At 41.5% G+C, this 26,494-nt stretch overlaps 1 protein-coding gene across 4 annotated transcripts in view; it reads right to left on the bottom strand.

Annotated features, from left to right (window-relative positions):
- clip2 (CAP-GLY domain containing linker protein 2) overlaps positions 1–25,059 on the bottom strand; it is a 60,910-nt gene extending 35,851 nt beyond the window's left edge. For 3 of the 4 annotated variants that reach the window (XM_047378744.1, XM_047378746.1, XM_047378747.1), the window contains exons 1-5: positions 24,355–24,944; positions 18,833–19,057; positions 9,453–9,952; positions 3,944–4,068; positions 2,616–2,829 (exon numbers count right to left, since the gene is read on the bottom strand). In XM_047378744.1, coding sequence (XP_047234700.1) covers positions 2,616–2,829; positions 3,944–4,068; positions 9,453–9,952; positions 18,833–18,947 — 954 coding nt within the window. In that variant the 5' untranslated portion in view covers positions 18,948–19,057; positions 24,355–24,944. The other variant, XM_047378745.1, reaches the window with a different exon arrangement.
- Positions 25,060–26,494: the final 1,435 nt, after the last annotated feature.

The raw sequence follows: 26,494 nt of genomic DNA, 5'->3' as shown, positions 1-26,494 counted from the left end.
GGAGGTCTGGAGAGGAAAAACTGAGAGCTTCCATAATTCCTTCCATCCAGGGGAGTAAGCTTCCTCCTAGTTCTGCCCGAAAAATACAGCTATAAATTAAGAGTGGGATCAAAACATTCTCATCCTCTTCAAAATAATCCAGGGACAATTTCGTGATTAACTGTGGATTGTCCAGCATGACGGAGTATGACAAGGCAAAAGTGACAACAAAGTGTCACAAGGATCACGACACTGAAAGTGTGTAACCTAAAAACTGTGATCAACTCAGTCAGGATTCCACCCTCAAGTTGAATGTCTTTCAATAAAAACTTGTGAAACCTATCAAATGTTTTTTTTATTACTGAGTAAACCACATAAACATGCTAGAAGAAAAAAAAAGCTGAAGATGTAAAACATCAGTCTCAACGCCAAAACCTTTAGAAGTTACCATTTATTTCTTCATTGAGAATATTGCAAAATGCAATATGTTATTTGTCCCCTAGAGGGACCTCTTTACAAAGGTTTCCAGGCATATTATTTGGGTTTCTTCAATTCTGCAGTTGTAATTTAAGCAGAATTACACAAAGAAAATATGTTTTTGTTAAAAAGATTAAATGAGACAACATTTAATCTTAGTTTTTGAAATACCTCCAAAAACTAAGGTTTTTAGAGGTATTCCTTTTCTTGCAAAAACAATATATTTTTTAAAGAAAACTATGGAAAAAAAGTGCTTAGTAAGCAAGGCAATTAGTTAATGATTCTATAATTTTTGTAGGATCTTTATATCTGTACCTAAAAATTTGCCATAAATTGCACATAATGGAAATTCCCTGTTCTTGAGTACTGTGACAGACCAAACATTATGCTTTAAGACTATCTGGTGCAGGGGGATCAGCCAGATAATTTACAAAGCTTGCTTTCAGTACTGTCTGACGCCGCTGCCAACAATTAAGGAAAGTAGAAGGGAGTGTTCTCCGTCCAAGCACTGGCTTGTAACCAGAAGCTAAAATCAATGTGAGATACTCTGATGCCCCTTCTACTTCAGTCTGCTGCCAGGGACCACTCCGAGTCTTAGCCTTAAGGATGCAGTGTGTCTCAAATGTTGCAATGAGATGAGCTCTCTTCTAGGTCGTGGATTCGTTAAGCAGGATTAAAATGAATGCGTTGCTAACATAGAGTAAAAGAAAAACGTTCTTTACATAATTTTACAAATTTATCAACCTCTACTTTGAATTTGCACACTGTTTCAGTAGCAAAAAGGACACTTTCCAATCCAACTTGTCTGTATGTAGTGGTGTGGTACGACATGAACACGCCTAAACCACCCTGGTTCACTATGTTTACTTACTCACTATTTCTCCAGTTAGATGAGGAGATCCCTACAAATCATTTGTGAACAGAAAATATAACTCTTTCACAAGAAATGCTCCATATTAAACCAGAAAGTCTAAAAAACGCTGGCGATTTGACAAAAACAAAACTGTAAACCCTGTATTGGGTAAAAATAGACACAATAGCTACATTTTAAAGTAGAAACTGTATTTGGAGATGAAACTATAAGTACACAGCAATTTAAATCCAAAGGGTTTTCAGCAAATTCACAAGGTCAACATCTAGAGTAAGTAGCATCATCACTCACTAATGTCTGGTTCACACGGCAGGATTTTTATGCCAATTTGTGACCCGACCTTTCCCTTCCAACATGCCTCGATTATAGTGATGACTCTTAAGATAACCCTATGAGATATTTCTGCTGTGTGTGGTGTGTTAAGAATGATCCAGTCTGCTTGTCTAATCTAGTCTGAAGGACGTCGGGATATTCAGCATGTTGGACTGTCTTGGCCCGATATCCTACCGTGTGGGGTGTTCCCTGAGGACAAACGAGCACACAGCCAGTTGAATGTGACGTGTAGCCAATCAGAAAGTAAAGTGACAGAAACACTCTGAACTCACGTTTGAACTTGAGAGGGTTTGCGAGATTTTCCGCCCGACATTTGAATGTCCATGAGTGAAATCTGTTGGTGTGTGGAGGACTGGACCTGTTATACCTACGATTTTCTATCATCATGCGTGGGGTCTCTCAGGTTTTGAAAATCAACTGACAATTTTAAAATCTTCCCATGTGAACCAGACATAAGCAGGAGATTTTGAGGTAAAATCTGAAAAGATTAATGAAAATTAAATTGTAATTGTATAAAAAAGTGAAAAGTATCAAAAGTCCAAATTTCGGTGACCAGTTTACATTTGGTGTTGGAGGTGTAAAATATGTCTTATGTTTTCTCTCTACTTTCATCCAAAGCTGATTTCTGTCTATAATATTGTTAGCTGTCCGTAGTAAAGTTGATAAATACTTTACAATGCAACATCTTTGCACTCTTAATACAGAAGTGAGCAACTTTAAATGATAAAATATGTGCTTTTATGAAGCAGTTTGATGTTTTCATCTTAAAAAAATGAAGCAAACATGACTGACCAAGACATGGGAGAGGTGATCTGCTCATCTAACCTTCTACAAGAGAGCAAACAAACATTCACCACTGAACGTCAACCAGATCCTTTAAGCTGCTCATCACACTCATGCTGAAACAGCCCGTCTGTTATCAGCGTGAGCCTGGAGCACACTGCAGCCGTCTTACCAGTCCAGCTCGGCTCGGACGTCCACCCACAGAGGAGGCCACCGAGCTGACTGAACTGATGGAGGAGCTGCTGGGGCTGTGGGCCAGAGAGGACACCCCCATTGCCACCCGTTTGCTCTTCTTTGCCTTGGCTGGGCTGGTGGAGGGAAAACCGATGCGGATCACCTTGTGGATAGGAGCGAACAGGCCAAACTTTGGAAGGCACTGGAAGTATCTGCAGGAAAAAGGAGGAGAATGGGATGTTTGATCTTTTGATCATATTAGGCAAAAGTAAGATATTATCCAAGCCTGTGCTACAGCTTGTTTCATCTGAAAATGAAATGCTTTAATTTAAGAGGAGCATGAAAAGTTTTAAGGCCTCTCTGAACTGATGAGAACTATCAGGTACCAGATATTATAGTTGTAGGAGTAAAACGTCTTCCCATTCTTCTTTCGGAGGAACGCTGGGGTTCCCAACAGATAGTTAGTGCAACATTCACCCAAAACAGCACAAGAAGAAACATGTTTTTTGCTCTGAGAGTTGAGAATGGAGTGATTTCAGTGGAGTTGGAAAAGAGTGTGATGGAAGAAGAAGCTAAAGTGCATTGTAGCACATTTTTAAGCTCGACTTTTCCCCACTAAATTGTAAAATCCAACCTGAATGGTCTGATCTCATCTGTGTCCTCTACATGCAAATAAATAAGTTACATCTTTTCTGTCTTCTGTCTCGTTCATCCCATAGCTTTAACAACTGGCTCAGAGCGTATCTGTTAAACTGTGTTTCTCTCCTAGATGCAGCCACTAAAGGAGCTACTACTGCCATTAACTCCCTACGTTTTCTTTAACATGGAAAGTACTCCTGGATCAGTGCTTCTGTGTTTTTCTGTGTGTAAGTTGTGTACTAATGTCTCTGTATAATCCTAAAAACTTTCCGTGCATTTTCCATAAACCAATCCATTTTTTCTCAGACATTAAAAAGGTTTAGATTAACACATTTATAATTTTGTGTATTTTATTAAGGACTCAAAACGTCTGATGAACTTATTTATTGAGGAGCAAAAGTACAAGAACCCATCAAAAAGGTCAAAAGAACAACTAGATGGTTTATAATTATACATACCTGGAAATAAATACACAAACATTTTTAAAAATATGGCAATCATTTCTCAAAATGTGTACCCAGTAAATGTATTCACAACTGGAACAAAAGCTGGAGCCAGTCTGATCTGAGGTCAGGCAGCTGAACAGATGGATCTATATTCTTCCCCTTAGTTTCCTTTAAGGAAAACCCAGCAGAGGAATTTGAGGAGTTGGGAGCATATGGTGTAAGTGTAAGCGTGAGCGCATACCTTGTACCAGCGACGGCACCATCGTTCTTCCCCAGGGGCTCATCCAGCTCGACCCCGCACCAGTCACCCTTGGCGAAGTCTGTTTCCCCCATGTAACGTATCACTCCCATCTTAGAGCCTCCCACCTGAAAATAAAGATGGCGGCCAGACTGATAAAATCCACCTGGAGAGTATCAAAAAGGTTTAAAGTGAATAACTTTCGAAGACTTGGTAGAATACGGTGGTAGAATATCATTTCTAATTGTGATAGTGATCTAGAGGCTGTTGTTGATGTCAACTTGCCAAAGTCAGAAGAAATTAGAATCCTTTCAGGGTGGCTTTGGGTTTGAAACAGATAAAACAGACAAATGAAAGTGCTACTCCAAAGATCTGCCTGGGAAAGCGGGTGTGTATAACAAACAAATCTGAAGTAACCAAAGAAATAAAGGTTCAACCTCTGGATCCACGTACTGTAGAAGCATCCCATTCACAGTGAGACAAACTTTAAAACGCTCTCACTGACGCCAAGCTGAGGTTCACATGCAGACCAGAGATCCACATGAGTAAAATACACCCACTATGTCTCATGTGCATCCTAATTCTGGCTGTCATCAAAGTCTTACTTTTTACTGGTAAATGTAAAAACATATTTACAGACGGACCGTGGGAAACAAACGTCTCCGTAAGTGACAGTCAGAGCTGGTTTTTATTTATCTATCCTGTTTTGCAGCTGCAGAGCTCGATCTAACAGGCCGACGACCTTCCGGGGCAGAGCAGAGTCTCAACCAGTGTCTCTTAAGCATAATAAATTAAAGACATAACATAACCATAAGTTAACAGTAATAGTACTATGGAAAGCAAAGTTCAACCTTGAGACATAATAAGATTTTAGCAAGAAACAAATTCTTCAGTCACACCATGGATCCTCTTTCTTCTACCTTCATGTGATACTTTGTGTGGTTCTGCCCAATAAAATCCCAACTGTTCAGAGGGTGCTTGAATTAACGGTCTCTCCTATATCTAACAATCTGTGTAAACCTGTATTTTTAATTGTAGAAATATATATATGTTTCTATCAGTCATTCAGGACATGTTAGAACATTTTGCCAGGTGTCATTAGTTAGGATTTCCTTCTGCATTTTTCTCAGTCTCACTCAGAGTTGCATGTGTGCTTCATATTCAGAGCTGCAAAAACTGATAATGGGTAAGGCCATTTTATTTCAGAAATCTCTCCTTCTTATTAACATGTAGATAGGTCTTGTCAATTTCACCCTCTTATTTAGCAGAAAACAGTAGAAAAATCCTGAGGATGATCCATGCAGGTTTCTAGACAACAATAGGAAAAATATGCAACATTCTGATCTTAGAAAAGCAGCTTTTAGAACTACAGGGGAGGTATTCTGCTGGGTTGCTTCAAACAAACGGTTTCAGATGTGGTCAATAAAGTGATGAAGAGCGTATTGCACAGCTGAACAATGAACTCATTCACAAACTCTGCTGTGATGGTTTTCAGCTAACTCACATGCTGCTCTGGACCCTGCTGACTAAAGCTACTAATATGAGAAGAAAATAATCAGAAAAATGTAAAAAAAAAAAACCTTAAACTTTTTACTCCTTCAGCGTTACTGTTTCAACTTCTTTAGCCTAAATATTCAGGGAAACTGTATTCCAACAAGGCAGCTGCAGCTTTGAAAGATTCATGCGTGAAATCACCAGTCACTCCCAGTACATCCAGTAATGTCACATCACTGAGTGAAAATAATGGTTTCCTGCAGGGAGGACGGTCTAAGCTTCAGCGCAGCTGCTGAATGTCTTTCTGGTGAGCAGCACATGTATGACACACAAGAAAAAAACGCCTGAGCCGCTTCAGACCCCTCGTTTCCTCAGGAAGTGACTTCATGAAGGAAGATCTCCTCAGCAGTGAAGCTCTGCACAGTCCTGGTAATGAGCCATTCATTTGAATCAGCTATGCTGAACCAGGGGAACATCTTCTAAAACAGAGGTGGGCAACTTCAGTCCTTAAAGGGTTGGTGTGCTGCATGTTTTTTGATGCGTTTCTTCTTCTACACACACGAATCTAATGTATGGATGATTACCAGGCTTGTGCAGAACTTGACTGCATACTGAGGAGATAATTCAGCCGTTGGATTCAGGTGTGTTGGACCAAAGACACATCTAAAAGTTGCAGGACACTGCCCCTCGAGGACTGGAGTTGCCCATCCCTGACCTAACTGAATGTTTTCTGCAAGCATCTAATGCAGGGCTCCTGCAGGATGTTATCGGAAGGTACGCACAAGGCCATCATCGCACATGACCCACATAAACACAACCCCGACGCACATCATGCCCGAGGCGCACAAAACCAAACATTACACCTGACCCACACAAAAACAGGCCACCTGCACGCAAAGTGCGTCGCACACAAAAACAGCAACATCGCACCGGGCACCCGAAGGTCAGGTCCTGACCCACACAAACATGTCACAGAAACGCATGTTTGAAAAGAAAATGGCAAAGAAGCGAAAAGACCAGCTTTCTGTTGTAGCAGTCTAAATGAATGGGTGATCATGCCGTGTGTTTACAGAGCAGGAACAGATCTGATTTTAGAGTTTCTGACTGGTCAGAGCCAATCAACATAAAAACCAATCATGGTCACCAGCCGACTCTGTGCATCTCAATGAAAAGGTCATCACATGAACCGCTCTGACAAGTTTAAGCTTCTAGTTATTTTATGATGGTGCGTCAGGTTAATAGATAGTGGACTCCTATAAGTACCTGGATGTTCTCCTCAACACTAAACTGGACTGGAGTCACAACACTGATGCTCTTTAGGAGTGACCCTTAGGAAGGGTCAGAGCAGGTTCTTCCTGATGGGGAGACTGAGATCTTTTGGAGTTGCTCCTGAAAACCTTTCTTGTCTCTGTGGTGGCATCAGTCATCTTGGTGTAGTTTGTTGGAGCGGCAGCTTATCTACAGCCGACAGGAAGCTCAACAGGAAGGCCCGCTCTGTGCTAGATGCCCCTTCAACCCAGAGCAGGTGGTGGGAGACAGAAGAACTCTAGCAAAAATAACATCACCGTTGGACAATATCTCCTACCCCATCCATAAAGCTGCTGCAGAACTGCAAGCTCCTTCAGTGAAAGCCTGATGCATCCTAGGAGCGCAAAAGAGCATCATCGCAGATCCATCGCAGATCAGATTCCACTTGCCTTTCACTTTGCTGCTGATATACCTGAATATCATTGTGGGACAATAAAGGTTATTTCTAGTCTGTTCTAATCTAATTGGAGACTCTAAATTGCCATTGAGTATGTCTGTGTACGCTGTTGTCTCATGTATCTCCTCCTCCTGCAGAAAGCTCCCCATGCAAACCTCAACAGTATTAACTAACATGTTGGTTTTAAACACTTTACAAAAGCATCGGATGTTAAGTTGAACTGACATCTTTGTTTTGTTTTTTGGGAAAATGCCTGACCTCTCAGTATATCTGGGTTTTTATCGTGATAGACTGATCAAATGTTATTCATCCACCAGTCATTAGAACCTTGAGGTGAAAAGGTTAGGTTACATCATAACAAATAAAATTAAAATACATATAAAAGAGAAAAAAATGAATTTGGGGATGTTTTCAAGCCCTGTTGTTGTGTTTTGCGAAACTGCTGAGACGAGAGAGGAAGACTGCGGTGTCACAAGACGTTAGGCAGAGACAGTTACTGTCAGCCTGGCCGGGAGATGTCTCAACGAATCAGGGTTAAAATGTAATGATAAAACTAACTCTGGCTTTCTCAATGTTGAATCCTCAACACTCACACTGTTCTTTTATCAAAAAAAGTTACAATTTCACATCATTCAGAAAGGATCCCACTAAGTGCTGAAAAACTGCCAAATCTCCCTCCTCTTCAGGGTGTCCCTCGACTGCCACCGTTTTATAATTTGATACCAAAACAAGAGAAACGGCTTTGTGTCCACGGCGTGAAATCCGAGTTTGTGCTCATTTCACCTTATATTGAAGGCAGTGTTTCAGAGGAGGCTGAGACGACTGGATCTGAGCCGCCGCAGCCAGATGGTTTACACTGGGAGAGGCTTAGAAATAGCTGGATTCGCTGATCAATGTGTCAGCAGCGGATGCTTCTCTGCTTAAGTGCTGAAAGTATTCCAAAGTGATTTATTGACTGGCGTGGAGGTGCTAGTCATCTCCAGTGGCCATCAGTACACGGAAAGCAAAGTGAGCCGGGGTCAAATTTATCAGAGCAGGAACCCTGTGTACACTAACAGACGCCCATGGGATAAACCGCGACCTTTGAACCAACACTCTAAACAGTTTGGGGAGGGTTTGTGAAGGAGCATAAAAGGTATATAAGCATATGCTACAAATAGGCATGAAATATCACTTTCAGCTATGAAATATGTGGGGCTAAAAACAACTTGCAAATATTAAATAGTAATGTCACTACAGTTCCAGTAAAAAGCTAATTTTTTCGGGCGAAGTAGTGATACAGCAAATACCTTCATTTTATTTCTAAATTAAAAACAAGTCTGATGGGGATTTTCTCCCACTGAAACAGGGTCAAAATTGTACATAAAGGTTCAAATATATGGATTGATTGATTAATTTAGGCCATTTTAATGAGGGCAAAATTACCACAGATTAAAATCTTCCTATTTACAAAATATTAGTAATTCAGCAAATCAAGCTTTAAGCATTTTCTTTAATGTCATAGTAAATAGGACCACATCTACCCAGTGACTTCTATTGGAAGCAGACTTTGGTGCACACAAATCTGCTTTTAATTAATTCATTTGGCTAAATATAAGAAGTGTTTTTAAAACAGCGAAGGGACCCAAATCCTGTTCTTATTGCCCAGGATAGACTATATTTGTTCTAATGTTTTCATTTGGGCCTAAAGAATATGCAAATTGGATGCCTTTCTTTTAATAAGGCAAACATGCAAAATCCTCTTTTAAGTTTTGGTCCACAATTATTGACACACCCCTTTCATTAAAAAATATGACTACTTTATTTATTTAACTTAAATTATTGTATGCTATGTTAAAATGTGCATGCTTGGTTTAATTTTGAGCAGGACCTTGTGGGTTTGTGGGTTTTTTTTATGACTTTTTGGGCTTTTGGATTGACGATATTGGCCCATGAGGTAAAGAATTTGGACACCATTGATTCAAACAACTGGACAAAAAACAGTATCTGGAGAAGCAAATATTTTTTCATAACCAAGTTCCTTTTTTTGTATTTATCACAACTTGAAAATCTTCACCAGGTTCATGATCAGATCCAGTCCAGAAGCTTAATATTAACCTGCTTTGTCCGTTCCAAAACCAGTGTGGATATCTGTTCAGGATTATTGTTTAGTTTTAACCACTTACCAAAAATGTTACCAACAGATAAAAGGAACGTCAGTCAGATGTTCAGGAACAACACAAAAGCTTAAGCCTGCAATGGACTGACAGGGAGCCAATCAAGAAATAAGCCCTGAAATCAACACCTTACTTACTATTACCATTAATTACTCACCAAAACTCGATCTCCAACTCGCAGGTCTTTATCTCCACCTTTTTTCACAGACCCGCTGTCCGACATGTTGGAGCCCGACTCATTGCCTGTTTTCACTGCGCTGTTTAGGAGGCCCTCTCTGAGCGGCACCACCACCCTCTGGCCAGCAGGGGCGCCGGTGCCCCCCTGCTGAGTCTGATTCTGGGCAGAGTCGGTGGAGTGGCTATCGCTTCCCTCACCGACCAGCTGTCGGGTGAGCTTCGAGGGTCGCGTGAAAATGCCCTGCAGGGGCTGGCACTCGAAGTAGCGCACGCCACCCACTGACCCGTCATTCTTGCCAACTAGGTCGTTCAGTATGACTCCGGCCCACTGTCCGGGGGCAAACTGGGTCTCCCCTAGGTAGGCAATGACTCCAGGTTTGACGCCGTTGACCCAGACTTGTTCACCAACAGTGTAGTCTCCTAAAACATCATCGCCTTCCTCTGAGATTTTAGCTGGAGTGATGGGCTTCAGTGGGGTGCCTAAAAAACAGAGACATCATTTATCTGTGCATCTGGTCCTTTTCTTTTTATTGTTCTGCGAAATTACCTCCCCCCATTTCACTGTCATTCCTGCAGGAAAAAAACTGCATGCGTGGCAACATTCAGCACACGGTGCAGTTGGAAGATGAGGTGATACTCTAATTCTTTGTGAAAAGTGGGTCAGAGAGACGGTATCAGTGACATGCTGGTGATTAACCCTGCCATGCTGCCGGGGATGTTGCCTGTTTGACACATAGATGAGCGGCATCTCAGCGTTGTTTTTACACAGCGGTCTGTAAAGGTACCATTAGCATGCGGTCTGGTGCACAGCATTCCCTGTCTAGTGTGTGACCAGAAATAGTGGTTGGTGCCAATCCAGGTTCTATGTAACATCAAGAGGCCCGAGGCTTTTTGGGTCTAAAACGCCTCAGTTGCTTACATATGTTGTTCTAAGAGACAGAAATGGAGATGGGAACAACTCTTGTAAAGAAAGAATGTGATGATATGGTGAGAAATATCTTCAAAGGGGTTAGTCAAATAAACTGGGCCAGAATCTGGAGAAAACATGGGGGCACTCAGGTTCCTTATTAGTCAGTTATTCGTTAAATTACATGCCTTTCAAAATGGGTCACTATGTGGTTTCCCATTATGCAGATGGTTTCTGCAGCCTGAGGGACAGCTGGGTAATGAAGTTTATAAAACGATTTGTCTGTTCTCTGTTAATTAATTACCCTCACCGGCTATTATGTTAGGAACACCTAGCTCAAACCAGGTTGGACCCCCTTTAGCTTTCAGAACTGCCCTAATTCTTTGTGGCATAGATTCAAAAAGGTGTTCTTACTCACACACCCATACAAATAATCCAAAGGGTTAAAGGTCATACAAACACAGGTTCATTTTTTATTAAAGCAACCCATCTACTTGGATGCCAGATGCAACCCTAATTTCATAAAGTCAATCAAGGTATTAAGATACTATGTCCAGATATCCCTTTTGTAGACAAACCTCATCTAGATATTTAGATCCATCCATCCATCCATCCATCCATCCATCCATCCAGGGGAGCTGGTGTCTATCTCAAGCCCTCATTAGGTGTGATATGGGGTACACCCTGTACAGGTTGTCAGTTCATCACAGGGCAACACAGAGACACACAGGACAAACAACTATGCACACACACACACACACACATTCATACCAAAGGGCAATTTAGAGAGACCAATTAACCTGACAGCCATGTTTTTGGACTGTGGGAGGAAGCAGGAGTACCCGGAGAACGCATGCTTGCATGGGGAGAACATGCTAACTCCGTGCAGAAAGACCCTGGGCCAGGATTCGAATCCAGGACCTTCTTGCAGCCAGGCAACAGTGCTACCACCTGTGACACCATGCAGCCCTGACAAAATGTTAATTCACCTTTAGTGTATATCTCAATACTACAAAGATCATTAGGTATATATTTAGATCTCTATCTATAAATTAGGGGTTTCTGTCTCCAGTCCTCCAGAGCTCCTGCAACTTTCAGGTGCAGCCCTGCCCCAACACACCTGAATCAAATAAACATCTCGTTACCAGGCCTCTGCAGAGCTAAATGACTGGGAATTCAGCCGACTGATGACATAAAAAATGTGCTACGTCTGCGCATAGGAATACAGAGGTTATGTTAAGGAGATAGGCTCTTCAAAGAGAGCAGCTATGCCCGCTGTCTACTGAAGGTAAAACGCTTGAAGTAGTGTACCAGCTGTCCCTGTTCTGCAACGTAGTTTCAATTCAATCCATGTTTCAATTTTGTGACTAACTTCAACAAACCTTGATCTAAAGGACAAACATCAACTGTGAACTGAACTGTAATATCGAGAGTCAGGTGTGGCAGAGAAGTGTGTGGCGAAGGTGGAGGAGATGTATAAGAACAGTGAGACAGCAGTGAGGTGTGATGTAGGATGGACAAAAGGGTTCAATAAGGGCTGGGATTACATCAGGGATCAGTTCTGAGCTCCTTCTTGTTTGGAGTGTTGATGGACAGGATGATGGTGGAGGTCAGGGAGCAGTCCCCATGGACACCACTGTGATTCGAAGTGAGATGCGGGGGCAGGTGGAAGAGAGTCTAGAGAGGTGGAGATATGCTCTGGAAAGCAGGACTACTTCAAACTATTGGTATTGTAGTACAGTTTGGATATGCTGCTCTGAAACATACAAGCACAACTCAAAATCCACCTTTTTTGTCTAAGAGCACGATGTTTGTAGGTTAAAATCCAGGCCAGAACAGATTGAGTGGCGTTTAAAACCTGAGCTAACACCATGATCCGGGTTTCTTAGGCAACAGAGAGGCTGGGGCAAAAGGATCCTTGGCAAAGGGTAGACTGGATACACAGCCTTTACTTTCACTATTGTGTTTGGCCACCTCCCACAACCATCTGAATCCCACTATTCATCGACTGTGCACAATGAAACCTCCACAGCTTCCTCCCGGACCTCCTCCTCCTCCTCCCCCCACCAATTATCCCCCTATCTCTCACTGCTTTGGTCTCTCTCACACACACACACACACACACCCTCCTCTCTCTTTAAATCCACATTTTATGATCATTTTCAACAGTGACCACCGCCCTCAGTCATTTAATGTTTGCTTGGACATCTCTATTGGAAAGGCCTGACTGTGTTTTTGCCTTCAGCAGAGGTTGTGGCAGCTGTGGACGGCTCAGCAGCGACAGATGGAGGGGGTGTTGGGTGGCTGAGCCTGAATGTTTTCGACTTTTGATCAATTTGTTGCTTTTAAACGCCCCTCGTCCGGGTCCAGTATCATTTTGCACAAACGTTATGTGTGTCATGACCAACGTTTAAATGACAAATGTGGATATTCAAGGTCTTCTGTTAAAACAATGAGGCTTTTAATTTTTTCTAAAATGTCATGTTTATCGTGCTGTGGGACATTTTGATGTATGAGGAATCAAATGAACGGTGAATATGTGTTATTTTTAGGATCAGAGGAAGCATTGGCCTTTTTAGATGGAAGTATTTGGTTTATTCTGCCACAGGCTATGTGGTTTTTAATTTTTGCATCACATGAGCTCAAGTGGTTTATTAGACTGTCGACCAATAAAACATTTGTAAAGAGCCTTAAAATAAGTGTTTATTTTATTGCAGTAACTAATCAAGCCAAAAATGATCAAAACTTTAATTTCAGTAGATTTATACAGTGGGGAAAATACCATTTTAGGAAATGACTGTTAATAATTTGTACATCTCCATTTGTTTGTTTGGACAGACCTCAGTCAAGGCTGGAGCTTACAGGGAAGGGGATCTTTGACTGTTCCTGTTTGCATAATGTCTCTAGGTCATCCGGACTGCTGGCTTCTCCTGGGTCTTTCCTTCCAAAGAACCAGGTCTGAACATAGAGATGAACATGGAAGAAGGTTGATTCTGTGTCTGGATTTGGCAATACGGTTTGTTATGGATCATTATCCTGCTGAAAGAGCCAATACACTCAGTTTTCTGTCAGATGCGACCAGATTTAAAATATCCAGTTTTTTTTTTAATGTTCGTTTTGCCATGCATGCTGGCAAGGCTTCCAGAGCCTTGGAAGACAAAGAGCATGAGAGCTCCTTCACTATATTTTACAGTGAGCATGAGGAGATTTTTAAAATCCTGTGTTTCATGTCAGACTTGTTCTTGAAAAGCTTAATCTTGAACATGGTCCCAGTGTAAGTCCACCTGTTTACATTTGTGATGGTCAAAGAAAGGAAAGACATAAACATCCAGTGAGCATGTAGATGGCATCAACTGGTAGTTATGGAGACTCGGTGGGAGCAGTTCTCTAACTTTTTAACATCCTTTACCATCCACCTCACTCTACTTGGTGGCATGATAAAGTTGGGTTTTTGCCTTGTTTGTCACACTTCCAACATCATGATGACAGAAAAGAAAGATCAGTGAGGGTGAGTGGGTTAACTGAAATCAATATGATCATCGCTGTAGGTAACGATACTATTGCAGTGACATGTTTTCTGAATGGCTGCATGGTGGTGCAGTTGGTAGTACCACGCAATGTGAATTTGATGTGAGCTGGGCCGGGCCTTCTCCATGTAGTTTGAATGTCGTTCCCATGTGGGCGTGGGCTTTCTCCTGGTAATCCGGCATCCTCTCTCAGTCCAAACACGTGCATGTTAGATTAATTGGTTACCTTCAGTTGCCCTTTGGTGTGAATATGAGTGTGCATGGTTGTATGTCTCTATGCTGCACTCTGATAGACTGGCGTACTGGTGGACCCTCATCAAATGACTGCAGGAGATCTGCAACAGACCTTCTGTCAAATGTTTTCATTTTTGTTCTGACTACAGATATGAGCGAGTAGCTATTTCATTGTGATTACTTCCAGACTTATAAGTATCAACACACATTTGCCTCACTTGAACACTATATTCTCTTGTCTTTCCCATTTTGAAGTGAACCTGTCCTGTGTAACTGCATGTTTATACCCCAGGAAATGTTTGTTTTGTAGAAATATTTAGAGCTTTAGGGTAATTGTAGCCCTGGTGATTTAGCAAAAACAACAATTTCTTGATGGAACCACTGAATAGACATACTCAAATCGAAGGATGTATTTGTCTGATATTTTCAGCGTGAGATTACGCTACAGCAGCAGAAGATTAAATGATTTTGAAGGTTTTTACACATGCTTACCAGAGCTGACAGTAGCTGCTGAGGACACTGTATTTGCCAGGAAAATTGAAGCCATCCTTCCATTTTTCTCAAGGAAATAGCTGAACTTCAGACTGTCAACAAAAGCATCAGTCTACATCTACAGCTGAGATCCTTCTGCTGCAAATCGTCTTTCCAGAGTTTCTGGAGAAGCACAACCACGAGAGGTGGCACAGCTCTGTTATTTGCACATCAAACGCAGCTGAAGGAAAGCCTGAAGCTTCCTCAGGAGGCTGAGCTAGGTCTTTAAATTTAGCAAAGTAAACTCGGCCAGCTTCCGACACAGTGGCCCCTCTGACAGTCACACCGGCTAAAACTAACAAGCAGGGGGTTGAGATTCAGAGCACGAGGCCGGGTTGCTGTGAAGATTATCTGCTGCAGGAAAGACCAATCCCTCTGTGAGTTTTTAGCCAATTCAGGTAGTAAGTAGATAATGAAGGGCACAAGGTCTCATCTCATCACTTATTAGCCTGTAAAACCACTAAAGATCATAGTGCAAACTGCACTATGATTTGTCACGGGGTTGTTCACATAGCTAATAAAGGACAAACTGATGATTTATCTCACAACCCATTTCCACACATAGGGACTGCATTTCGCACTGTCTCAAAACCATCCAAAGCGGCTACACAAGCAAATTTCTGTCTCTAATACAACAGAGGATCTGCTGAGCCAGCTCCCAGCAACAAGTCAGAATAAAGGCTGAATGAACCCCTGTGCAAACACAGCAGGAAATGATGTCTCCATCTAACTGCTCAGCAATAAAAAGTGAAACAGCTTGATTTTCATCATGCGGTGTGAAGTAACCACAGGTGTGCAAAGGCAATAAAAATGATGTTACAGGGCGTTGCGTGGTGTAGCTGTAGAGCGGGCCCCCTTATATACACAGGGTAGTCTTTGACACAGCTGTGGGTTCGATTCCCGACCTTGAGACCATTGCTACCTGTTTCCACCCCTTCTTTCTCTTCCCATTTGCTGTCTGGTACATGTTAATAAAGTCCACTCGTGGCAAAAAAGGGTGTTTATGGCTGTATGCTGCATGACTGTAGAAATATCTCTTAGTTGTAGACAGAGATGTGCCACTGGATCATGTTTTAGTGCTTATTTAGCATATTTGGAACCCTATTCTATCGAACCTTTCACTTTTCAAAAAGAGGAATTCAGGAAAAATAAATCAACACAAAATCCATCATTAATGCACGTTTTCTTTTGTAAACAGGAAGAGAGTAAAGTTTGGGAGTATGGGAGAACTAGAGAGGAGAAGTAAAGTGGGAAAGCAGACAGCCACCTACAGTAACAGCTGGCAGGCCCAGGGCAGCAGGCTTACAATCCTAAAGGATCAGTCTTTTGAGCCAGTAATGGACGCTTGCTGGTTAAATTCAGACACATTTTGGGATCTTGTGGCTTCTGCAGAGAAATCATCTCCAGGCCAAACAAAAGACTTGGATGGATAACTGGAAGCAACGTTGGTTTTTTTCTGCCTTTAAATGCTTTTAGGCGGCTCTAATGAACCAGTGAAAGAATGTGTTTCCTGTGCTCTGATCGCTCACATATTTATAGGCCATGCAGCCTGAAGCCAGACATGTTTGGCTGAAGTCTCCTTTTTTACACCTCAGAACTAAAACAAGAAGGAAGCAACTTAAAACCAGTTAAAGTGAGAACATATCTGCATAATATCGCCTAACATTGCTCAGTTGAGTTTTAGGAAAGCTATAAGCTCCGTGCTCTAATGAAATCCTGGAATCAGCATGAACCCCGACACGCTTGTAGCTGTGGTTGATCTAGAAGAAGCCCCCCATGCACGCTGATGCTAATGAGAGCCGAGCCTCCTGTCAGCCAGAGAAGGGCGGTCGTTCTCCTGCTCTCAGCTTAGGGCTGTAATTTAGCACAGAAATGCATGTGGAGCTGGTGAGAACAGGCCTGTCATGTGACCTACAACTAAACAGGATAAATAGCAGGGTTGCATTTGTGGCTCTGAACAGCTGGGCTTACTTTATGCAGACAGGGGTGTAATTTGGTGTAGCAAATTGAAAGATTTATCCAGTAGCTTCACTGTCGAATTTCTGCTCAGCAAAATCATTTAGGCACATTACAAATCTTTGCTCCTGCTTTGCATTTATTTGTTCTTTTAACGTCCCACCACAGCAATCCATTCAGGTTGAGTTCTGGACACTGACTGGACCGCTGCAGCATTGGGATCATTGTCCTGATGATGACTCAGTTTGGTCCAAGCTTGCAAATCTACAGCCAGGTTAACTAATTAGGACACACAATTAGGTATTTAGTAATATTAAAAAAAAAAAATTTTATCTCTGGAAAAATAAAAAACGATTTAATTGCAGGTGTGTGTGCTGGAGCTCTAGACAACTATGAGAAATTAGAGCAGGGGTCTCAATACTCTGTGCCAGGGGGTCTGGGGTTCTTACGTTGGTACAGCAGCTTTTACAATTCAAATACCCTTTTTACCCTCAGTCTAGATCAATAAAACTCATTGAGAGCAGCAAAGAAAAACAAAACCTTTGCAAAAAGAGGATGAATACATTTTCTTCAATGGGATGTTGTTGTTTGTGGAAAATAATGTTAAAAAAGCACCTAGTTTCCAGCTGACCTTTAGTCGCAATTATGTCATTAAAGATAGCTAAAACCTGCATTTGTTTTTGTATCTATATTTAAAAACATTAGTTGGTTCTTCAGCATTTTTAGCCAAAGTTTTTAAGAGCCACTGTTGAAGGTCCAAAGAGCCACTTGCAGCTCCGGGGCCACAGGTTGGAGACCCCTGGCACAGTCCAACACACATAAATCAAATTACCTCCACAGCATGCAATCACCTTCTACAGAGTCATGCTAATGACCTAATTATTGCATTCAGGCTTGTTGGAGCTAATACACTTCCAAAAATTGCAGGACAGCAGCCCTCTGAGTGAGTAAATCTTTTTTGTATAGAACCCTTTGAGATACAGAGATCACAAAGTGCCTCACAGTCGAAATTAAAACAGGAAAATGTATCTTTTAAAATAGTTTGAAACAGTTTTAACTGGCTTCTAAAAGAAGCCACATATCTCAGGGCCAAAGGCAGAGAGTTCCAGGGTCTGGGAGCCACTGAGGAAAAGGCTCTGTCTCCTTTTGTTTTCACTGTAATATGAGGACTATCAGCAGGCCCTGATCACATGACCTTACCAGACCTGCTGGGGACCTACGTATGCAAAGTAGTCTGACGTAACCTGGTGCCTGCCCATGAAAACCTCTCAAAGTAAGAAAATGAATGAGTGCATCAACAATAACATTGATATCGGCTGATTTTTAACATACTAGTATCGGCCCAGTAAGTTAAACTGTGCCAATATTAATAACCAGTGCTTATGTCCATCTTGTTGCCGTTTGTATATTCATAAGAAATCTCTTCTAAAGACGTTTGTTTTAGGTCACCATTGAGGGCTTTCCCAACAGCCAACAAACAAAAGGCGATGTGCCCCCTGGAAAGCTCACCAGTCAATTGAAGTGGCAAAGTAGAGAGAAACTATGCATCCAGGCAAAACCACAACTAAGGGCAATGTCGGATAAAGATTTTAACCTAACATGCATATTTCTGGACCAAAAGTACCCAGAAAAAGCCTCCAGCGGATGCTTGGGCAGGGCATCCAAACTCCATGTTGTCCTCGCTGTGAGGAGCTAGTGCCTCACTCATTTTAACAATGCATTGCAGGGGTGACTTTATTCTGCAAGAACTTGCTGTTTCTTCTGACTTAACTGACTAAACAATCCATCTGTCTTCTGTAACTAAGAAATAATCTGAAGGTAAACCTGCCTATTTGGTGTTTAATCCTGATGTTGCAGTTTATCAAACTTAAAATCAGTCTACAACTTTTTTAGCAGATGTTGGTTAGTCTGCAATAATCAGATTTTTTAATTTTAGTCTTAATCTCTACCTGGAAAAACCTCCCCTTGTACTCCCAGATTGCTCGGGAGAACAAGTGAGGAAAAGAGATCTACCCTGGGACTAGAAAGTAGACAAGGAGGTGGTAAAGATGTTTCCCATCAGAAAATGCAAAGTGAAGTCCATGAGTGTTTACCCTACAACTGCTGTGTTTGGCTGAGTCCGTCAGAAACACAAATAAAAGCTCAAAGCCACTTCCTGCTGATGAGCAGAAATATTCAGAGAGTCAGGAGAAGGAGGTGACTTACTGTCTTTAGGGGCGACGGGGCTGGAGATTCCACCCACTGAGGTCCTTCCCACCGGGCTGGAATGCTTGGCGCCACGGCCAGGAATTTTCAGTCCACTGGATTTCAGCATGTTCATTCTGTGGCAGCAGGGATACAGCTCGGACCTGGAGTGCTCTTCCCCGGTTGATGACGGTTGTGGATCCGGTACTAGATGAGAGAGCAAAGGTTGTCCTTCTCCATGTTTAGCTAAAGAGATGAGATAGAAAGGATAACATTGTTATTACTATGTAAACAATAGACCAAAATATCAAAAGGAGTGAACTTGTCTTCACATCCTCAAATTTGACAGAACTAAAAAGATTATAGTCCTGAATGAGGTACAGAAAACATATTTTTGTGGAATGGGAAAGATCTGCAGCTGCTTGGACAGAGTCAAGGAAAATGGCACAAAGATATTTTTACAGGATCTCAACACATTTCTTATTTCAGGAATTCAAGCTTTCCATGCATAGATGCCAAACGTGTTGGTCTATATTGTATCCATTTTAAGTACAAGCTTTGACTCTGATTGATTGTAATGTTTGTACAGAAAATACAGCCTGGCAGTAAGCACCAAACAAGATGAAACAGACCAAATTCCACACAAAACCTGATTCATCTTCAGAGACACGACCACCCAGAAAAAAAGCTGTAGGAGGATGTATGTCAGTGAGATCTCAGGGTCCAACAAATCCTTACATGTGAAGCATCAATTTCAATGTGTGATATGGTCTATGGAACCATAGGAACCTTTAGGGTGATTAACCAGTGTGTAGCAAATGTACTCAAACCCCTTGAACTTTTAAAAATGTTGTTAGATGAGTAAACAACCAGCATTATGAAGACCAAGGAGCACATCAGACATCAAAAGGATAAAGTCGTGGAAAAGTTTAAAGCAGGATGAGGTTCTACAACAATATTCTAAACTTTGAAAATCTCAGAGATCTGCTCAATCCGTCATCTAAACATGGGAAAAATATGGCACATATGGCATACTTACTAAGACCATCTAAACCAACAGGACGAGCAAGGAGAGCATTGCTCATGGTAACTCTGGAGGAGCTGCTGAGATCAACAGCTTAGGTAGGAAAATTGGTTGATGGCACAACTATTAGTCGTACACTCCCCAAACCGGGCCTCTATGCTAGAGTAGAAGCAAGACAACCATTGGTTGAAAGAAACCCATAAGTCCTGTTTAAAGCCTGCCATAGGCCAGGTAGGAGACACAAGAAACATGGAGGAAGGTGTTCAGATGAGACCAAAATTATGTTTTTTTTATTTGCCTACATGCAAAACACTATGTGTGACAGAATAAAAACACTACACCTCCCCTTGAACTCACACTCCATACTGCGAAACATGGTGGTGGCAGAATCATGCTGTTGGGGGTGTTTCTCTCCAGTAAGCGCAGCTGGTCAGAGTTAATGGGAAGATATGGGAGGTAACCACAGGAGAATCCAGGAAGCCTCTAAGAGGCTGCAAAAGACCTGACAGTGGCCTGGACATTCACCTTCCAGCAGGACAACGACCCTCAACATGCAGCCGGTGCTACAATGGAATGGTTTAGATCAGGGGTGTCCAACTCCAGTTCACAAGCGCTGCTTTTCTGCGACCTTTAGCTGCATCCCTTCTCATACACACCTGCATCAAATAGCTGAATTACCTCCTCAGCCTGTCATTGTGTTCGGCAGAGGAGTGGTAAAGAGCCATTCATTTCATTCAGGTTGTGTTGGAGAAGGGATGGATCTAAACGTTGCAGGATTGCGGCTGTTGTGGACTGAATTTGGACACCCCTGGTTAAATCAAGAATGGCCCAGTTAAAGTCCCGACCTCAACCGAAGAAAATCTGTGGCAAGACTGGACAATTCATGTTCACAGATGCTTTCCATACAATCCGACTGACTTTGATTAAAAAAACCATACAATCAAAACCATGCATCACTCCTGTTACCGCATAATTGTCAACTATTTTGTCTTGGCCTCTCAAGAAAGAGAAGGAAATGAAATGCATTAGGGTTTGTGGTTTTAACGTTAAAAAAGGTGACAATGTTTACGGGGTATAAATAACTTTGCAAAGCTCTACATATTCAAATTTAAAGAGGTACCTTAATCTCCAAGCTAGAGTATTTGATCTTAGAAATTAAAAGATCAGCTCTTAAAAAACAGGAAATGGAGAAGAGACCTTTTTAATGTCTATATAAACTTGAAAAATACTAAAATAGTAATTACATGTTTTTTTTACACTTGTTGAGATAGCATGGAGCCTGTTTTAAAAACATCTGTGGTGTTGGCAGTTTCTGGTTTTATTTTCACAACCACATAACTGCTGAACTTAGACAGCAACAATTTCAAAGGGATTCCAGAGATCAAAATCAAGATTATTTATGTGGAAACATACATTTTTTCCAGACCACTGTAAATCCACAGAACCACATAATATAGGACCCTTTCCCAGCCTAAGAAGTTAAACGACTCCTGCCCACGTTGGGTCATAGGTCATATGAAACTGTTGGTAACCCGCTAATTAGGAGGAAAGCGACGTCTCCGGGTGTTTGAGAAGAATCCACACGTCTGGTCTTAGCTGGAATTCAAACACATCAAGTTTGTCACAGTAATGTTTTTATTTCCTTTTTTGCTAAAGAATTGTAAATATCACTGTTGATTAAGTTGCTTTGGCTAGTTCTGAATGATCCCCTTCTTAAAAAGCTGAAATATGTCTTACGTAGGTTTTTACCCAGACTTTTTCTTTTTTGACAGACAAATTCAGTCAACTTGGTGATTTCAAAAAGTATTTTTTACATCAGAGCTAAAACACCATAAACTTAAAACAAATGTACATGCATTTTTCAACAGTAATGAGGTATAGAACCTATATGACAACATGAAGTAGGTGAAAAAGGTTTTAAAAATGCAACACATCATGCTCAGATCTGAAGAAATTCAAGAAAAGATTAGAAAAATGTAACCGATATCAATCAGTCTGGAAAAAGACACAAAGTTATTTCTAAGGCTTTGGGACTCTAGTGCACCACAGTGGGATCCATTATCCACAAATGGGGAAAACGTGACACAGTGTTGAACTTCCCAGTCATGGACAGCCCACCTTAATTAATTAATCCAAGATTGCTTCAAAGACTTATCCAGGACGTCATAGAAGATTTCAGACCAACAACTAGAGCACCACAGGTCTTACTTACAGGGGTTGGACAATGAAACTGAAACACCTGTCATTTTAGTGTGGGAGGTTTCATGGCTAAATTGGACCAGCCTGGTAGCCAGTCTTCATTGATTGCACATTGCACCAGTAAGAGCAGAGTGTGAAGGTTCAATTAGCAGGGTAAGAGCACAGTTTTGCTCAAAATATTGAAATGCACACAACATTATGGGTGACATACCAGAGTTCAAAAGAGGACAAATTGTTGGTGCACGTCTTGCTGGTGCATCTGTGACCAAGACAGCAAGTCTTTGTGATGTATCAAGAGCCACGGTATCCAGGGTAATGTCAGCATACCACCAAGAAGGACGAACCACATCCAACAGGATTAACTGTGGACACAAGAGGAAGCTGTCTGAAAGGGATGTTCGGGTGCTAACCCGGATTGTATCCAAAAAACATAAAACCGCGGCTGCCCAAATCACGACAGAATTAAATATGCACCTCAACTCTCCTGTTTCCACCAGAACTGTCCGTCAGGAGCTCCACAGGGTCAATATACACGGCCGGGCTGCTATAGCCAAACCTTTGGTCACTCATGCCAATCCCAAACGTCGGTTTCAATGGTAGAAGGAACGCAAATCTTGGGCTGTGGACAATGTGAAACATGTATTGTTCTCTGATGAGTCCACCTTTACTGTTTTCCCCACATCTGGGAGAGTTACGGTGTGGAGAAGCCCCAAAGAAGCGTACCACCCACACTGTTGCATGCCCAGAGTGAAGCATGGGGTGGATCAGTGATGGTTTGGGCTGCCATATCTTGGCATTCCCTTGGCCCAATGCTTGTGCTAGATGGGCGCGTCACTGCCAAGGACTACCGAACCATTCTTGAAGACCATGTGCATCCAATGGTTCAAACATTGTATCCTGAAGGCGGTGCCATGTATCAGGATGACAATGCCCCAATACACACAGCAAGACTGGTGAAAGATTGGTTTGATGAACATGAAAGTGAAGTTGAACATCTCCCATGGCCTGCACAGTCACCAGATCTAAATATTATTGAGCCACTTTGGGGTGTTTTGGAGGAGCGAGTCAGGAAACGTTTTCCTCCACCAGTATCACGTAGTGACCTGGCCACTATCCTGCAAGAAGAATGGCTTAAAATCTCTCTGACCACTGTGCAGGACTTGTATATGTCATTCCCAAGACGGATTGATGCTGTATTGGCCGCAAAAGGAGGCCCTACACCATACTAATAAATTATTGTGGTCTAAAACCAGGTGTTTCACTTTCATTGTCCAACCCCTGTACTTCAGTTAAGGACAACAAGAAATGGCATCCATGGGACAGTTTTATGTCCAAAAACACTGGTGACCCAAAAGAACATGAAAGCCCCGTCTGACGTTTAGCAAAAACATCACAATGATCACTAAGACTTTTGGGAAAATATTCTGTGGACAGTTTTATATCTGGTGTAAAAATAACATGGCATTTAAAAACGTTCTGAAGTAGCCTAGTCAAAGTCCGGACTTTGACTAGGACTCCAGTGTGGATAGATTAAAACAATTCTGCCAAGAGAAAATATCAATGTAACTAAGTTTGCTGGTTATAAATGTTTTTGCTCCATAAATTTAATTTCCCCCTTGAGGGATGAATAAAATCTTACATTGTCTTATTTGATCTTATGTTAAATAGCTAAAAAATAGAAGGGAGGTTATGTGCTATCATTACAACACATTTTAATCTATTTCTCAAACGTAATAATAATAATAATAGCACAGTTATTTTCTTTATTTTTTATTGTGAAGACATAAGTCTGAGCAGGCTGAAATATGACAGAAAGCCAATGTAGGCCGGTGCCCAAGTGGAGCATGTCCTACAAATCATGGCCCAGAGCCTATTAAGAAGATATAAAGCTGTTATAACCTCAAATAAAGAATATTCATCTTGTTTGGAGCTTTCAAATTCGTGTTTGGAATGAAACTAAGCGGTTTTCATGCATAGGGAAAGATTTTTAATCTTATTTACACTCATCTTTACTCAGAAAAACGGGCATTTTACGCTTAAGATCAGGTCAATCAAATCAAACTGGTCGAGAATAATTATTCGTGGTGGTTTAAAACAAGGCTTTATATGTGCAATAAGCAACAAGGCCTGGATCTATCATTCCTTTTGGAGCCGGGTGGAAGCGTCGGGATGATAATGTAACACAACGCCAGCACTTTGATCTATTGTTGTAGCTACTGCGGCAGGCAGCGTGGTCCACTCTGCCCTTCATTTCCACCCGAAAACAAAAAAACACAGAAAAATGTCTGAAATGAGCCAAAACATGCAAGATAATCCTCACCTTCCTGTGTGAAAATACAGCGTCCTAGAGGGTGTCCGAGAAACGGCTAACTTCTAGGTGCTCAGCGGCGGCGGAGGGGGAAAGACAGGGAGGATTAGTGCCTGCCACTCCCTGGGATGCAAATATGGATGCTGAGCCACAAGTAACTGAAAGGGAGTCAGCGTAGATCGGTGTGGATGATGGAGACTGACCGGTGTGGGCTTAGCAACTGTCAGCCTGCCGGTTTATTTCCCAGTGTGAAAGCTACAACGGCTGCTAAAGGATGCAGAAGACAGGCGGCGGTTAGAGAAGCAGAACTGTTTCTGAAATACTTTAAATCCAAATTTTTTTTTTTCGCCTTTCTGATGATTTTTAATCCTTGTTTATCCGTCGCGGCGTCTCCTCGGTCGGGTTCCCCGGTGCTGGTGGTTTGTTAGGTCCAGCTCAGCCTCCCGTCTCTGACTCAACCCACCGGTCGGATCGAACAAAGGAGCAGGGAAGCAGAGCGTCCTGAGGGGGAGAAAAAATTAGGCTAGACTAGACAGTCTGGGTCATTTTCCTGTTGTTTTCAACTTAAAAGTATGGCGACATCAACCCAAATAAATTCATATTCACACCTCCTTTATCTGTCATCGGTACTACTTTTTTAAACGGATGGAACAAATTCCCAAAAAAAAACCAACCGTTTTTGAACATACTCGGGAATCTCATCCGTTTAGTCTTCACACCCCCTACATTTTATAAATACTCAGTCTTTTACATAAACCAAACAAAATAGTGCTAAAATGGTTTAAATATGTTGCATGTATTTATAACCTGAAATCAATCATTTTTACACAGTATGACATCTTTCCATTACTTCCTTTACAACTTGTCCACCACCATGAACAAGCTAGCGCACGATTTTCAACATAATTTTTAGTGCTAGGGGCGGGGTCACTTGTCGTTTTATGAGTTACATATGCCGTGATTGGTCGGCGGATCAATAAGGACATCTTAAGAGCTTCGTCATTGGGCAATTTTGTTTGTCAAAGGCGTGGCCAGTATGACAGTTTATATTACAAAGACGTCCGCTGCTGCACTGATTTCAGCGAATGAAAAGAGAGCACCGGAAACGCAAGGCATGCCACATGAGCGCATGAGCATTAGGGTAGTATGCCAATGTTGCAGCCATATTGTGGAGGCATTTCTCTTAAGGTTCACACAAATATGATGCACGCCATGTTAGTTTCCAAGGGGTTTAGCCTGCGCTGTGTGACTGGTCTATGTTGATGTCAGTTACTAGTAGCACAAATAAGCACTTTGGGACTTCTCTTTTCCTTAAAGATGCTATAGAAATAGAGTTTTACTTTCTTTCTTATTGCAGTTATCCATGGACCATAAAAATTTGAAATTTGAAAGCCCTGAAAAACGTTGGAAATCTGTAAATGTTCATAAAAACCAAATCAAATCACTTCAACTCTTTCGATACATAAAATTGGACAGAAAGACAAAGCTTTTATGATCGTGGAATTTGGTACCTGGGAAATTTTCATTGAATTTTCATTGAAAAAGTTGCGTAATATTAAAGAGAAACCTACATAATTAAAAACTTTAAAGTAACATTTCTTAAGTTAGAGTTCTAATGAAATATTATTTAAAACAATGATCGTTTTGACCCTTTAACTGCTGATCACTTCATTGTCTTCTGGAAAATCTAGTGAATAAAGAAGTGATGCAGTACAGCAGTAGACATGTAGTTGTTTATTCAGTTTCAAATCTAACTTTATTGTGGTTCTACTGACAGGAAGCTAAAGGCAAAGGTCTCTAATCAGCCACTTTTCTTATAATCAAATTAATTGAAAATGTTGCAAAGGGGAAATATATTTTTTTCCCGAAGGAATCCAAGGATGCATCTTTTGTGATGGGCACTAGAGGACACTAAAGACCAGTTAAAGAGATCATATGCATTTAGCATTTATTTAGGATACCTAACCAGACACTGAACCCCTATCGGGATTTAATGTTTTCAGTAGTAATTTAGCGAACATTCCAAATACTTCGGAATATGTATATTTGGGTGGAAAAAAATACAAGTCTATGGTGTAAATATCAAAAGTTTTTTTTTTAAATCTTAAACCAGTGTCCACCTTCAGATTAAATCATCAGGAGACACTTATAA

This window comes from Girardinichthys multiradiatus, chromosome 11, assembly GCF_021462225.1.
Source record: "Girardinichthys multiradiatus isolate DD_20200921_A chromosome 11, DD_fGirMul_XY1, whole genome shotgun sequence".
Lineage (NCBI taxonomy): Eukaryota > Metazoa > Chordata > Actinopteri > Cyprinodontiformes > Goodeidae > Girardinichthys > Girardinichthys multiradiatus.
Note: the sequence above shows the minus strand (reverse complement) of the source record. Positions and strands in the feature narration are given on the sequence as shown.